The sequence below is a fragment of the Cyprinodon tularosa genome, unplaced genomic scaffold (assembly GCF_016077235.1).
Source record: "Cyprinodon tularosa strain WSP-4 unplaced genomic scaffold, ASM1607723v1 ctg410, whole genome shotgun sequence".
Classification (NCBI taxonomy): Eukaryota; Metazoa; Chordata; class Actinopteri; order Cyprinodontiformes; family Cyprinodontidae; genus Cyprinodon; species Cyprinodon tularosa.
This window is the reverse complement of record NW_024039131.1, coordinates 57,518-73,266: the sequence shown is the minus strand read 5'-3', so window position 1 is coordinate 73,266 and position 15,749 is coordinate 57,518. Positions and strand designations below refer to the sequence as shown.

At 39.7% G+C, this 15,749-nt stretch overlaps 1 protein-coding gene across 7 annotated transcripts in view; it reads left to right on the top strand.

Annotated features, from left to right (window-relative positions):
• LOC119792144 (paramyosin-like) overlaps positions 1 to 15,749 on the top strand; it is a 39,478-nt gene that overhangs the window by 2,395 nt on the left and 21,334 nt on the right. For 4 of the 7 annotated variants that reach the window (XM_038298631.1, XM_038298634.1, XM_038298629.1 and 1 more), the window contains exons 2-5: positions 2,100 to 2,183; positions 2,511 to 2,594; positions 5,034 to 5,096; positions 7,643 to 7,738. In XM_038298631.1, the coding sequence (XP_038154559.1) occupies positions 2,100 to 2,183; positions 2,511 to 2,594; positions 5,034 to 5,096; positions 7,643 to 7,738 (327 nt within the window). The remainder of the gene's footprint in view (positions 1 to 2,099; positions 2,184 to 2,510; positions 2,595 to 5,033; positions 5,097 to 7,642; positions 7,739 to 15,749) is intronic. The other 3 variants (XM_038298632.1, XM_038298630.1, XM_038298633.1) reach the window with 3 other exon arrangements.

Here is a 15,749-nt window from a genome sequence, read left to right as displayed (position 1 = left end):
TGATCTACTTTCTATAGTTCTAGTGAGGATGCAGCAGCAGCATCTAGATCAGCTGCAGCTGTCTGATCTACTTTCTATAGTTCTAGTGAGGATGCAGGCAGCAGCATCTGGATCAGCTACAGCTGTCTGATCTACTTTCTATAGTTCTAGTGAGGATGCAGGCAGCAGCATCTGGATCAGCTACAGCTGTCTGATCTACTTTCTATAGTTCTAGTGAGGATGCAGCATCTGGATCAGCTACAGCTGTCTGATCTACTTTCTATAGTTCTAATGAGGATGCAGCAGCAGCATCTGGATCAGCTACAGCTGTCTGATCTACTTTCTATAGTTCTAGTGAGGATGCAGCATCTGGATCAGCTACAGCTGTCTGATCTACTTTCAATAGTTCTAGTGAGGATGCAGCATCTGGATCAGCTACAGCTGTCTGATCTACTTTCTATAGTTCTAGTGAGGATGCAGGCAGCAGCTTCTGGATCAGCTGCAGCTGTCTGATCTACTTTCTATAGTTCTAGTGAAGATGCAGCAGCAGCATCTGGATCAGCTGCAGCTGTCTGATCTACTTTCTATAGTTCTAGTAAGGATACAGGCAGCAGCTTCTGGATCAGCTGCAGCTCTGATCTACTTTCTATAGTTCTAGTGAGGATGCAGGCAGCAGCTTCTGGATCAGCTGCAGCTCTGATCTACTTTCTATAGTTCTAGTGAGGATGCAGGCAGCAGCTTCTGGATCAGCTGCAGCTCTGATCTACTTTCTATAGTTCTAGTGAGGACGCAGGCAGCAGCATCTGGATCAGCTGCAGCTGTCTGATCTACTTTCTATAGTTCTAGTGAGGATGCAGGCAGCAGCATCTGGATCAGCTACAGCTGTCTGATCTACTTTCTATAGTTCTAGTGAGGATGCAGGCAGCAGCATCTGGATCAGCTGCAGCTGTCTGATCTACTTTCTATAGTTCTAGTGAGGACACAGGCAGCAGCATCTGGATCAGCTACAGCTGTCTGATCTACTTTCTATAGTTCTAGTAAGGACGCAGGCAGCAGCATCTGGATCAGCTACAGCTGTCTGATCTACTTTCTATAGTTCTAGTAAGGACGCAGGCAGTAGCATCTGGATCAGCTGCAGCTGTCTGATCTACTTTCTATAGTTCTAGTGAGGACGCAGGCAGCAGCATCTGGATCAGCTGCAGCTGTCTGATCTACTTTCTATAGTTCTAGTGAGGACGCAGGCAGCAGCATCTGGATCAGCTGCAGCTGTCTGATCTACTTTCTATAGTTCTAGTGAGGACGCAGGCAGCAGCATCTGGATCAGCTGCAGCTGTCTGATCTACTTTCTATAGTTCTAGTGAGGACGCAGGCAGCAGCATCTGGATCAGCTGCAGCTGTCTGATCTACTTTCTATAGTTCTAGTGAGGACGCAGGCAGTAGTATCTGGAACAGATGCAGCTGTCTGATCTACTTTCTATAGTTCTAGTGAGGACGCAGGCAGTAGTATCTGGAACAGATGCAGCTTCCTTCTCTGCATTTATCCAGAGCTGGGATGGGTTCATAGTCACCTGGTGATGTGGAGATGACCTGGGTGTCGTCTGCATCGCTATGGTAACTGATGTTGGGTTTTTTTATTGATCTGCGTTATAAATAAAGTTTGTTTGCTTTCTCTTAATCATAAAGACCTTGGCCTGACATTAAAATAACTTAAGGTGATAAACATGGTTCCTAAAGGCAACAATCCTGAGGATGGATCTGAGACAAGTTCTAGTTTTTCATTTAATTCTTTGTAAATTAGCATGTTGTGGGGACTGACTGCTGCTGTGGGGTCCAGTGTCTGTCTTTGGATTGAGAGTCATGTTTAGGATGACCGATTGAGTTTAGCGTTAGAGTTAAGGTTAGGCTGTAGAAATTAATGGAGAGGCTCAGCAAAAGGGGTGTGCTTCCTGGGCTCCTGAAAAAAACCTGCACATTTTATCCGGTGCTGTCGTTCCTGGATGCTGACCATTGGAATAGAAAATGAATGATCCAATAATCTTCGAGAAAATTGCCGAAAGTGTTTCAATCCTGTTGAAGAATATTTGCCTCCGGTATTTCTACCATATTTGTTTTTGTTTTAGCACAAGCAGATGAAATACTGGAGCTTCAGCTTAGAATCAACAGCAGTGAGAGCTCCATGGAGAACCTGAAGATGAAGAGTTTAGGTGAGTCCAGACATAAAAACCTGAACCACAGAGGACCACAGATACCAGAGGGGCTTTCTGTGAGAGCTGAGCCAGTTCACAAAGTAATAATAATAATTATAATAATACGTTGGACTTGTAATGCACTTTATATTTAAACAAATCCCAAAGTGCACGTAGTCTAACATGTGAACGGTTGTCGGTTCGAAAACCGGGCAGGAACAGCTTTGGAGGAGAGTTGCCATAGTGGTTAGAGTGTTGCACTTGGCAGCCCACTGCTCTGTGTTAAATGCAGAGTGAAGTTCTCCAGTGTGAGATCAATAAAGTTCAAATATTATCTCTCCACAGCTGTAGCGGCTGAGCTGCCGTTCCTGCAGACCAGACTGAGGGCGAGTGAGAGAGTCATGGAGCAGCTCAGGAGGAAGGATGCAGGTCATCATCCTCATCTCATTAACATTTATTATAGTTCCACTGGGTTTTTCTAACTCCATCACCTTTTCACCATCTTCCCACATTTCAATCAAAACTCTGATGTGTTTATGCGATAGATGTATAAAGTAAAATTGCCTCTGATTGAAAGTAAATCTGTTAGAATTATATTCTAAAAACAGAGACATTGCAGCCAGGGGCGGATTTAGGAAATGTGGGGCCCTAGGCAAAGACATGCAGGGGGCCCCCTGAACTGAGAAGACAGCACATAAATCAGCAGTGATGGGCAGTAGCGGCGCTACATGTAGCGAAGCTATTAGTTTAACTACATGTTCCAGTAGCTTGACCGTAGCGTCGCTGCTTTATTTATCAAGTAACTTTCCCATAGCGACGTTATTGTTTTGATCAAGTAGCGACGTAGCGTCCACAAACGCTACAAAATCCAGGGCAAAACTAAGAAATGAAACCAGGTTTTCTATTTTGAAACAACAATCAGCCACAAAACTACTGTAAATAGCAGTTTCAGCTGATGCTCTTATAAGTGGCGTAGCAGCACAGGCACACTCCGTAGGGTTAAACAAGCGCACCCTTTCCCAGGCTGTCGTTCTATTGGCTGGAAAGGTTGCTAGGCGACGATCCAACTGCAATCCTAGAGAGCAAAAAAAAATCTGCAAGCAGAGCCTACGGGTTTGCGAGCGTATCTGAGACTCATGCAGAGCGCGGTTTGTGCGCGAAGAGAAGGAGGCAAACGAGAGGAGAAAATATCTGTGCAAGAAGCATTAAATCTGAGAGAAGAAACAAAGATTGGAGAGAAAATATTAGAGAGAGAGCCCATGTTTTGAGTGTGAGCATTATAAGTTTTGAGTGCAAGAAGAGGAAATTCTTTTTCTCAAATTGAAATGATGTGCTCTTGCATTATGGCAGGATAATTCTTCCATATGTGCCACTAAGATACTCTAATTAGAGAGCAGTAGTGAAACTTCTATATTGTATTTTCATGCCCTAGTTTACCTGACAGGATGTTTACATAAATCTGTTTTTAGGCTTATTTGCACAGATAAGATTTTTTTATTTATGGAGGAACAGATCTACCATATATAAAATAAATACATAAATAAATAAATGCTCAATAAATAAATAAATAAGCATTCAATTAATTGCCCCCAAAAACACAATGAATAAATATGTAGGTAGAAATTAAATGATATGGTGAGACATAAATATATGTATCACTTAATTAGCTTCTTTATTTTTTCACCTTTTTTGTAAACAGTTTCATTTGTTACTTGAATCGACTGTTTAATTGAGGTCTGAAGAAGTTTTCTCTAAGGGAGACCCTAAAGAAATAAGATGCCTTTTGTAGGGTTTTGTTTTCCCTAGAGATGTCCATTGAATGTAAACTCATAGCCATGTCTCCATGTGTAGAACACTACACAGTACCTTTAATTTGGTTCTAATAACAGCAGATTGTTTACTAGTTTGTCTACTAGTAAATACTTTAGTTTTTATTTAATTATGCTGATCATAAAGCAATTTTTACACTGTGTTATGTCATTGGCTGATCTTTAATAAATATTTTAACCAGTGTATCAGACTCATTTTGAATTGATATTAGGTTGCTACAACGTTAAGTAGCTTCTGATGTAGTTAAGCTACTTTTAACACATTAGTGTAACTTAGCTTGCTATAATTCTTTAGGTGGTAGCTTTGGTGTAGTGAAGCTTAATTTATTGTTGAGTAGCTGATAGCTTAGCTCACTACACTGGACAAGTAGCTTGCCCAACACTGTAAATCAGACCCATTCTACAGATAGAGAAATGTTAATAGAATAGACATCCATTATTTGTTCTAGGTTTTGTCCCTCTCTTCTTGTTGTTTTCCTCTCTATGTTTTGTACTCAGCTGACTTTTCATGCTGTCTCTAAAGGAATGAAAGATTTTTTCCAAGCACTAAGCTCACTTAGCTGATTGCTCCTTCCTGTGTTTCCAAAAAGGCAAAAGTAAATAATCCAGTCTTTCTTTTCACTGTAGACAAGCCATGATCTGCTTATCTGTTCTCCATTTTTCATTTGGATGAAATAATAGCTGCATGAATTATGACAGCAGATAAGATAAAGGAGAGCAGGAGGCGGGGTTACCAATCTACTTGCTCTGGAGAGCAGAGTTCGCTGCTTTTAGATGATAATAAATCCCCCCTGATTGCAGCTTTAAACCATTTATGCTGGTTTATTCTGCAAAGATCTTGTGAACCAGAAGATGTCATGTTTCTCTGGATGCCGCCTCCTGCAGCGTTTATCAGACAGAAGTGAGTGAAGCACAGAACCATCTCACCCAGAGAGCTGCAGACGCACCTTAATGCCACCACAGTTAGATGATTCTCAGCTGTTCTGCAGCACAATGAACTTTGATGTGTTTCAGTAACATCCATTATTCTTGTTTCCAGTTCTGGCCAGCAGGATGTGCAGCACTGAGACTCTGATGGAGGACCTAAAGGGGCAGATCTCAGGTCAGGTCTACAGGATGGTGATCATTTCCTCCTCTGTCTCACTCTCTGCTATCGCTTCCATCACCTGTTTAGATTCACTGGGATTTTTAACATCAGTGTTCCACCAATGAGGCCAGAATGCTGATGGATTTCTGCTTTTCCTAGAATATTTCCCTGCAGTTTGTCTTTACTGCAGAAGCCCTCAATTAATTGAAATTCTGAAAACTTTTATATAACTTTTAGTCTGAAGCTAAAAGCTGTAGGAGCACATTGTAAAAATATTCACACCCTTTCCACATGCAGCCACAAACTCTCTGAGTTAATGCAGAGTGGCAGGAAAATGATCCCAGGTTTTCTTACTAATGGACTGAGGATTGTGGCCTGTTTGGAAAGTTTCCCAAAGGACCCCTGACTCTGCCCCCTACAGGGCACCATGAGGGACACAGTTAAATGTATTTTAATAACATGAGGACTGCTGGAGCAAAGATCCCTGGATTAGAGAGTGAGGATCTGGGTTTACCTCCATCCAGAAGAGCTGAGGTTCACCTCCCAGCAGGAGAACCTCCCTGAACCAGTGATGCTGCAGATTATTCTGAAGGAGAATTACATCTAAAAGGATTTATTTAGCTCCATCTATCTGACCAGCTCCCTGTTCCCTAATGAAGAAAGGCAACTCCACAGCATGATGCTGCCACTGCCATGTATCGGTATGGTAAGAGTCTGCTTAGTTTGCTGTTTAGTGTTTAAAAACCAGGAGTTTTGATGCCATTGCTCCTGCTTCTCTCCCATCCAGAGCCGAAGTTTTGAGTCTATTAACACTTGACTATCAAATAAATTATCCCAGATGGGTTGTAGTTCTCTGCAGCTCCTCCAGAGCCTCCATGGTCCTCTCCTCCTCCTGTCTGTCTAGGTGGACCTCCATGTCCTGGTAGTTCAGCAGGTGGTCCACCCTCTCTCCGTGTTCACATGATGGATTTGGAAATTATTCTTGAACCAGAACCAGAACTTCCTCCTGCGTTCTTCGGCCTTCGTGGTGCTGGATGTTCTCCATAGAACCTCTTAGATCACATAACTCATCACTGGAGTCTTTTCCACTCAAACCATGTCAGATCCCCTGGATTATTTAGAGAAAAGGAGAAAACAAATTTCCTTTCACTTCACCTCTTTGAGTTGGTCTGTCACATGAACGTGACTAAATCACAGCACCTCGGGTCACTTCCCACAATCATTTCAATCAGATCCTAAAATGAGATTCTAATTTTCTTCCTAGGAAACCGACTGATTGCATCCAATGGTTGATACAGTCAGGACTCGCTCCTCCTGCATGAGCAGGTAGAGACAGTAGATATTCATCAATCCCTCACACCAAGCATGCATGCAGTGACAGCGGAAAGGAAAACTCTTTAAACAGGAAGAAACCTCCAGCAGAACCAGAACCAGGCTCCATGTGAGCGGCCATCTCCTGAGTGTTGGAATGTACCCATCCAACCCAGCACACGCGGCTATCTGCCTGGACACCCTGGGGAAACATTTCCTGGAGCTACCACTGTTGTCAAATTTTGTCCAAATACTCTAATTTCTGAAAGAGAGAACATCCAGTTAGTCCCAGCAAAAGCTCTACAAAAGAAACAGGACTACACTGGAAAAACAGCCCAAGCTCCAACATCTAGAAACAAAGGTGTTGATGGCAGCAGCACAGCTGGTATTTCTCTCCAGGATGGAGTCACAGCCAAACAGGAACAGACCAGATGAAGCTACTATGAGAAAAAGCAGAGAGCAGAACGCTAGAGATTGAACTAATAGATTCTGCAGAGTGGGAGAATAGAGATATAATGAAGCAGAATGATGAAAAAGGGGTCCCTATGTCCTCCAGCAGTCTAAGCCTATAGCAGCATAACTATAGAGATAGCTCAGGATAACCTGAGCCACTCTAACTATAAGCTTTATCAAAAAGGAAAGTTTTAAGCCTAGCCTTAAAGTAGACAGGGTGTCTGCCTTACAAACTAAAACTGCTAGTTGGTTCCACAGGAGAGGAGCCTGATAACTAAAAGATCTGCCTCCCATTCTACTTTAGAGATAGAATAAAGCAGATTAGCAGAACGATGAAAAGGGGTACCTAATTATTAGTCATTGTTAATTTAAAGAAAGCATTCAAACGGATGGCACTTAAAAGAATATATACAGAAAGCTAAGGTATGTGAAGCTGTGCTAACTGGTGTTTTTTTATAGACATCCTCTGTACATTAATTTAAGCTACTAAGATCATCCAGTAGTATTAACTGGATAATTTTTGATAAAGCTAAAACACTCAGCATCGTTGTTTTACTGTCATCCTGCTTTATTAAATGATCCTTCACCTCCCAATGTCCTGTTAACACTTCAGTCTTTCACCACCGCAAATCATGGCGCTAAATCGGTTTCAGTTATCAGCTATGCTATTGGTGTGACAGGTCACTATATGCATTTATGTTGTCGGAGACTAGAACAATTAAAAACAGCCTCAAAATGACGAATTAATTGAAACACACAGAAAGAAATGATAATATGTCATCATACCTCTAACCCAGACATCCAAGCCTCCAATAGTTCATCTGCCTCTGAAGCAGTGATGCTGGAACAACGCCTGGAGATCCATCTGGACGGGCTGAGGACAAACATTGAAGGTAACTTCTGCAGCCTTTACACTGTTATGAGTCAACCTTTTTAAATGGCGGGGGGGTCACATATAGCACGACCTCACCACTGGAGAACTGCTCCAAAACCCAAAACAAATGTGCTTCTATAAGAATGTCATGAAAAACAGTCTGAAAGTAAAAGAAACACATTTTTTGGTCCAACATAACCTTAGAGGCATTAATGCTGATACTATAGATATATAGTAGAACATAGTCTACTTTTTCTAGATGTTTATTCATTTGCATAGTTGCTCATAAATAAATACATCCTCAGACAATAGTTTTTATATATTAGAAAAAAAAGTATAAAGCTGACCAATATCATCTCCTTTATTAAACTGGTACATTATTATTTTTTAGGTTTGTGAGACAATATTTGACCATGCAAAACACAGATTTACCTTCACAGAGCCTCAGAAGGACAGGATTTATGGACAAAAATTAAACCTATGCATGAATTTATGTTTTTTTTTATACAGTATAAAGCATTTTCATAATGCCTTAAATTAGCTAAAAGTATCATCATGGCACCTAAATGTAAAGCAAACGCATTAGACATGTCCCCAGCTACTCAATGTGATTTTTATCTCAGATGAAATATGGTGAAACAGGGCCGGATGTAAAAGGAGGGGGGCAGCAGGGCCATGGCCCTCTTTTCAATAATCCCATCATGTAGAACATTTATTTAAGTTATTATATGAACCACTTGTTACAATTTATTGGTTAGAGTTTTTCTCAGCACTCATTTATGACTCTTCTCTGTAATTAAATATAAAGATATATCAAAAACATCAACAGCACTGATATATAAATCTGCATTTATTAGTGAGGGCCTCATGGAAATCTTTTTTGTGATGCTCATGATTTATTAGGGAAATATAGATTTTGATTCATTGTTGATCCTGAAGTGGTTTAGGTGCCTGTTAGTTTTTCATCTCAAACCAAGACCAAACTCAGCTTGCTAGGAGGTGTTACGGCGACAAAGGATCAGTAAGATATAAAAGGCAATCTCTGGCTGCCACTGGCCGTAGCTTTGGTGGATTTGCTGCATTAAAAAACCAACTTCTTAAGGGAGGCGTTACATCCAAAGATTTAAAATAAAAAGGTTACTTTCCAAAGCAGTCCAACCTCATTGCTGGAATATTGAAAACTCAGCTGCATTGACTATTAAAACTAGAAAAAGCTGTTTCGGAGAAACAGCAAAGTGGGAATGCTTTTTTTGCTGAATGAAAAGAGAAAAATTTGCTAAAGAAACTGTGAGAAGGAAAAGAAGCACAAATTAGCTGAGGAACATATGAAAATGTGAAAGGAAGTCATCAGGAGCTTCAAACTGCAGAAAACAATTGAATCATCCGAAGATTCTGTAGGGTAGAATCATTTGGCAGTAAAATGGCAGAAACAGACTCATCTTAAAAGCTGCAAAGCCAAACCATACATGATATCAAAAAATGTCTTCAATGTTGGCACTAGAAGGGTCTAAATGTAATGTCACCCAAGTTTCTAGAAAAAGTTCTAAAGAAATTTTGAAGGGGGGTTTACCTACTTTCCAGAAACATGTCAGGCGTGTTATGAATTAGCAGCAAACAGAAAAGTTTAATTCCTGTCCAGAAAGAGAGCAGAATGAAGCCAAAGTTCACAACATAGGCTGAAAAGTATTAAATTAGCTGAATCAGAAAAGAAATTACAAAGAAAAACTTGAATCTTATCTGGTTGAAGAAAAAATGAGTAGCTTAAGGATGGGAAGTAAAATGTTGAGGAAGATGGTATTGAATAAGTATCAAAATTTTTAAATCATATGTGGAAATGTCAAGACTTGGCAAAACAATTATTTAAAATGTGTCGGTTGATCAGCATAAAGAAAACAGTGTCATCATTTGAGGATTGAAAATCTACAAACCTATGTGCAAGACTGAACATGAGAAGCAGAGGAAGGACAGAGAGAGAAGCTTATAGAAAGAGAGCTACTACCACATAAGGAACTGAATTTATCAAAAAAAAACTAACCTGCATGTTACGAGCTGCTGTGGTGATGAAAGCACCGTTGGCAGGCTTAGGCTGCATATTAAGAGGTTAGCAGATGCTTTGTTAGAGTGTAAATCTTAGAGCCTTATTAAGAAATGTGCACTGAGGTGTGTGGTCAACAGGCCTTGGTAGTGTAATTTGAAGAAATTGGTTGACTTTGGGTGGTAGCTACGAGCCATACCGCACAATGAATGAGTGTGCGTAAGGAAGAGGCTTTTATTTTGTAGGGTCCCATTAGTCTTATTTCAAAAGTTTATCATGAATGTGTGTCAAGGGAGGGGTCATGCCCAGCAGTGATATTGAATCCATTTCTAAATGTGAAATCACTAGTTTTCCATGTTATTGGGTGAATAGATGCTGTATCAGAGCGTAAATGGGAGACTTTGAATGTGAAATTCGCTCTGGGGTATGTTTTGAAAAGGTCCCTAGAGTCTAATAGAATCAAGCTGGTAGAGTTTGGGTCATAATGCTGAACCATTTGCATCAATTAATACACAAGTATAACATAGAGGCTTTTATTTTGTAGGGTCACTGGAGTCTTATTTTGAAAGTCTTTCAGGGTTGTGTGTTGAGAAAAGGGCAGAGATGGCAAAAGTACTCACTTTCCGTACTTGAGTAAAAGTACAGATACTTGTGTTAAAAAATACTCTGGTAAAAGTGGAAGTACTGATTAAACTTCTTTACTCAAGTAAAAGTAACAAAGTACAGGCTTGTAAATTTACTTAAAGTATAAAAGTAAAAGTAGAAACCACTTTTTTCATGCCGTTGCCTACATTTTAAATGGATGTCTGCCAATAGGACTAGATCTCCGTTGTGTTCATTTTCAATCATCTCGTCGTCCATACTACTATGCTAACGCCACCGCCACCAAGCTGCAATGATTTGCCGTGAATGAATACCCCCGAATCTGTCGATTCATCTTGTAGTGGTGCGTCAAATGCAACGTAGATTCCCATCCAATTACATTGAATTTGGTATTGATGACGTGAAAAATAATAACGGTAACTCCATTGAAATGATTCAAAACTAAAGTAACGAGCCAATTTTTTAAAATGTAAGGAGTAGAAAGTACAGATATTTGTGTAAAAATGTAAGGAGTAGAAGTAAAAAGTCGCCATAAAAATAAGTAGTAAAGTAACAATATCAGAAAAATCTACTTGAGTACAGTAATGAAGTATTTGTACTTCGTTACTTCCCATCTCTGGAAAAGGGTAAGACCCAGCAGTGATACTTGATGAATTTCCAATCGTTAAATCACTCTTTCCCCTGTTATTAGGGCAGTAGATGAACTGGCAGTGGGAGGCTTTTATTTTGAAATTTGCTGTGGGGTGTGTTTTGAAAAGCACCCTAGAGTCTAATTTAAAAAAATAAGTGGTTGAGTTTGGGTCATAATGTTGAGCCACATATTGCAAAAAATATGAGTTTAATGAAGAGGCTTTTATTTTGTAGGGTCCCCAGAGTCTTATTTTGAAAGTCTATCAGGGTTGCGTGTAAAGGGAAGGGTCATGGCCAGTAGTCATATTGTGTCCATTTCCAAATGTTAAATCAGTGTTGTCTCCCTCCATTAGATTAATATGTGCTGTTTAAAGTGGCAGAGGTAAAATCCCTTTGAAGCTCGGTTACCTTGACAACGCTTAACGAGCCTGTCAGTGAAAGAGAGAAAAGCGCTTCACTTTCATTTCCTTCCTCTCAGGCTTTTTTGAATGGGAAAATCAGCTCAGAACAAACGAGTGCTGAAGACAAACCGTAAATGTTATCTAAAAAAATCTTTCAGTCTACGCGACAGCTATTCTTTGTCTCCGATTTGGGTAACTTTCATGGCTGTAGCTCATTCACAACCTTAATGAGAAGGAGAAATATAAAGGTTTGTCACTCCTGCTGGTCTCATTAAATAACATGCAGCTCCATGGTAGAGCAGAGCTCTCAAAAGCAAAACTTCCCCTCCGAACAAACGAGCGTTGAGCCAAAACCGTAAAAGGTATTCAAAAAATTCTTTCACTGTTGGTGTCAGCCATCCTTCGGCTTCGACTGTGGCAACTTTCATGTTTCTACTAAAAACTATTTGGCCATGGTGATGATGTAAAAATTAGTTTTTTCTGAGTATGAGGATTTTTCTCAGAATCAACGTTTTCCTATGCCCAAACAAGTCAGCTAAACAGCTAAACCATAAATGATATTGAAAAAATTCCTTCAATGTGAGTGCTAGAAGGGTCTAAAGATTTTCTATACCAAGTTTCATGTTTGTACATCAAAAAAGTTTAGAAATGGGAGCAATACGAAAATATGTATATTTCTGGATTTTGTCTGTGATTTTTGGAAAGTCTCTCATTGGATTTCTATTGGGGAAGTGTGGACTTCTTTGCGGTCTGGGCCAAACTGTCGGAAAACTGTAAATGCCACACAAATGAGGGTTACATTTCCTGAATCTTGACAAAAAATACCTACGTTTTAATGTAAAATTTATTTCAATTGAGTGAAAAATGAGGGAGTGAGAACAATTTGTTCGGAAAAACCGGAACAGCTCAAAAGCTAGAGCACGCACCCTAACAGTTGAAGAATTCCGTCCATAGACTTCCATTATAAATCTGAAAATCTTTAAAATTTCTTTTAAAGTTTGAAGCTTGACTGAAGCAAAACTGTAGAAGTTAGCAGAAAGCCGAGTTAAACAGTAATAGCAGAAAGATACGGAAACATTTTAAAAGTTGAATGCTGTTTCTAGCTGAAAGTATGCTGAAGTAGTTAAAGGTTGTTAGGTTTAAACACCAAACACCTTATTCAGTAACCTGTACAAAGAAAGACACAGAGAATTTAGTATGATTTACTTGCAAGGAGAGTGATCAGAGACTGTTCAGTTACAATTCTCCAAACCACTCTGAAACAGCTCTGCCCTCCAAGCATTTTATTAAGGAACGCCCTGGCTACAATGTTGGTTCCGACTGCTAAAAGGGAGGAGGGGGTGAAACCAGTCGGAACCAGAAGTTCTGCATAACATCATACAGTATCATAAGATAAGGAGAGCTTTCACTCCTTTCTCTCCGTTCTCCTTGACCTCGACTGGTCTTCCTGCACACACTAATAACAAGCATTAGAAACACAGCAAGTAAAACATTTCAACACTCTGTGTAATACAAGTATACAGGAATATGCAAATGTGTAAATATGAATGTATAAGTATAATATGATTAAAGTAGAATAACTTGTACAATTAATCCAACATTTCCCTCCTGTTTATTCACTTTAAGCTATTCATTTTATCATTCAGTAGTTACTTCTTTTCAGATTTTCAACTATGAAATCATGTTTTAGCTGTAAAGGGTACACTCGGAGGTACTTTAAACTGGTGGGTTACTGTTAATGTCATTGGAATTAGGATAAAAGTCAGGAAAATGCAAAGAGATTTCATCCTCTTCGCTGTCTTCATCATCAGATGGGTATTTTTCAGTGGGCATGAGGGCATACATTTCTGCTTTCATGGGTTGTATTGCTGTGGTAATCAGTCTATTTAGCAGCGCTCTAATACATGGAATACAACAACATCCACATAAGGTCAAGATGGCGGCAAATACAGCTATAGACATTAAAATAGAAAACACCAATTGTTTGTATTTACCAAAAATGTCTCCAAATCCATCCCACATTTTTGTGTCAACTCCAGAATGGTCTTTCATTTTGCTGTTAAGAGAGCGAAGGCCTTCAAGGGCCTTTGTGAGGCTGCCATCAGCAGCGGTGTTGTTGGGAATAAAGGTGCAACACTGATCTACAAAAATAGAGCACACACCACCTTTTTCAGCTAACAACATGTCAACAGCAATACGGTTCTGGAAAGCCATCAGAGAGGTAGCTGACAATTGTTCATGGACGGCGGAGAAGCCTTGTTCTGTTTTATTTCCCAGCCTCTGGACGTTATAATGGATGTAGTTGATCCTGTCTATATTTTTATTTAGAGTACACCACCAGCATAAGAAAGATTCAAATCCTGCAGAAACTTGATTGGCTAGTTTATACTCATCAGGAACACCTCTGGGTACACCAATGCTATCAATATAAGTAGGGTCATCTCCACTCCATGCATTTTCAGATGCCCTCCTCCTTCTAGTATGCTCTGTGTGAGGTAAAATGCTCTTTGCAGTCGTTAACAATTCATCTGTTGTGAGTGATGTAACAGAAACAGGTAAAATCAAGATGACAGCAGCACATAATCCAGTGGTGTTACATGGAAGTCTGTCAAACAATTTGTCATCTCCACACCACCACCAGATGTCGCTGCGGGATTGAGGTTTAAAAAAATGGATACCAGTAAAATACTTGCACATTGTGTTTCATTTAGTGTGCCTAGTTTCGGGCCCACTCCGGTCCTGTTTACAGAGGTGAAATTTGCCACAGCTACTTTTTTCAAAAAGATTGGTTTCTTCTTCTCAGCCGTGGTCAGGGGATAGATCTTATCCCAATAGGTGCAATTATCAGTTGGGACCGTATAATTCATTATATTTAGAAGACATTGGGGAGTTATGGTGGCAGGAACCACGCGTAACAGCGGTCTGGCTCCCATACACACAAGACAATCAGTAGACACTGTTTTAGCTGCTTGTTCTGCCATTAAAAGCCAGTTGTTTGTTTGCCCAGAGATTCCAGTGATGACTTGAAACAATTAATCTGTTTTAAGCGGAACATTAATATTTTGAATTTTTATCTGTTCACCTTGGGCAGAAGTAAGAATCCCTTGTATCTCATCTCCTTCTTGTGTAATATTTGCGGGGCACAAATACAAAGGCCAACATGGATCGGTTCCACTAGACCGTGCACATAGAAATGAGGAAGAACAGCCTTCCTTCTCAAGGGGTTCTGCTGTGGAGTTTATTGTCATAGTGAAAACTTTGGAGGCATGGTTAACAGTGAACCCTGATATTCTACTCATCCATTTCTTAGCTAAAGGTGTCCATCCATACAATCCCTTTTCCACTGTCCAGTGGTTCTAAATAAGTCTCCCCAACCATTATGAGTTCTTTGAACTACGCGAGGATATAGGTAGAAATCATAACCGCCCCAATTTCCCGGGTCATGTTTAAATCTTTGCGAGAATGTTTGAAAAGGAATAGTCACCAAACTGATTACTCTAGTAGAGTTATAGCAGAGATAGACGTCCCTTTTACAAATAGCTGGATCATGAGGGCAACAAGAATCCTTGCCCTGAGTGAGAGCTAAAAACAAAACTAATATGAATAATCGCAACATCATCTAGGTTCAAACTTCAAAAAGTGTTCTATGGATAATCTTTTTACACAATGGTCTACTTCCTATGACCTCTCGGCAGAGTTGTTGAACCTTCACCAGTTTGAGATGGTTGTATACTAAAAATACAACCCCCTTTGTACGATGGACTTCCTCTGAAGGTCGGTGAAGGAGACCAAATGTGTATTCTATAACAAGTACCACAGTAGAATTACTAGAGTGCTAAGCAGTACGATAAGGTTCCAGAGAATAATTAAGAAGGTGATTTTACTTATTACTCATCTGATCTAACTATCACTTTCTTGCAATCCATTTAGAAAACAAATCTATTATAACCAAACAGAATTGAAAGGATAAATAGGTTTAGGGAAAGCACCTTTTTTAGGTCTTAAATTTCCTTGAAGATTATGTTTAGCACATATTAGACATGCTTTACAAAAGTTTTTTGCATAGAATATAAATCCATATGCTATATAATGATGCTCAATGCTCAATCAATCCTACAATCCTCCCGGTTGAGACATGAGTAAAATCATGACTCAGTATAGCAGCTCATTAAAAGAAATTTTTTATTTGGAAGGATTGGTTTATGTTCTGGTCACATATAGGTGCCATCATGGATTTTAAGATAGTTTGGCTGATTAACATGTTTGTTTCGTTGAATGTCATCCCCACTTCACATGTATTTAATAAGAAATGTTATGTTTAATGCGATGTTACGATGAAATTAGGACAGCAACTAACAATT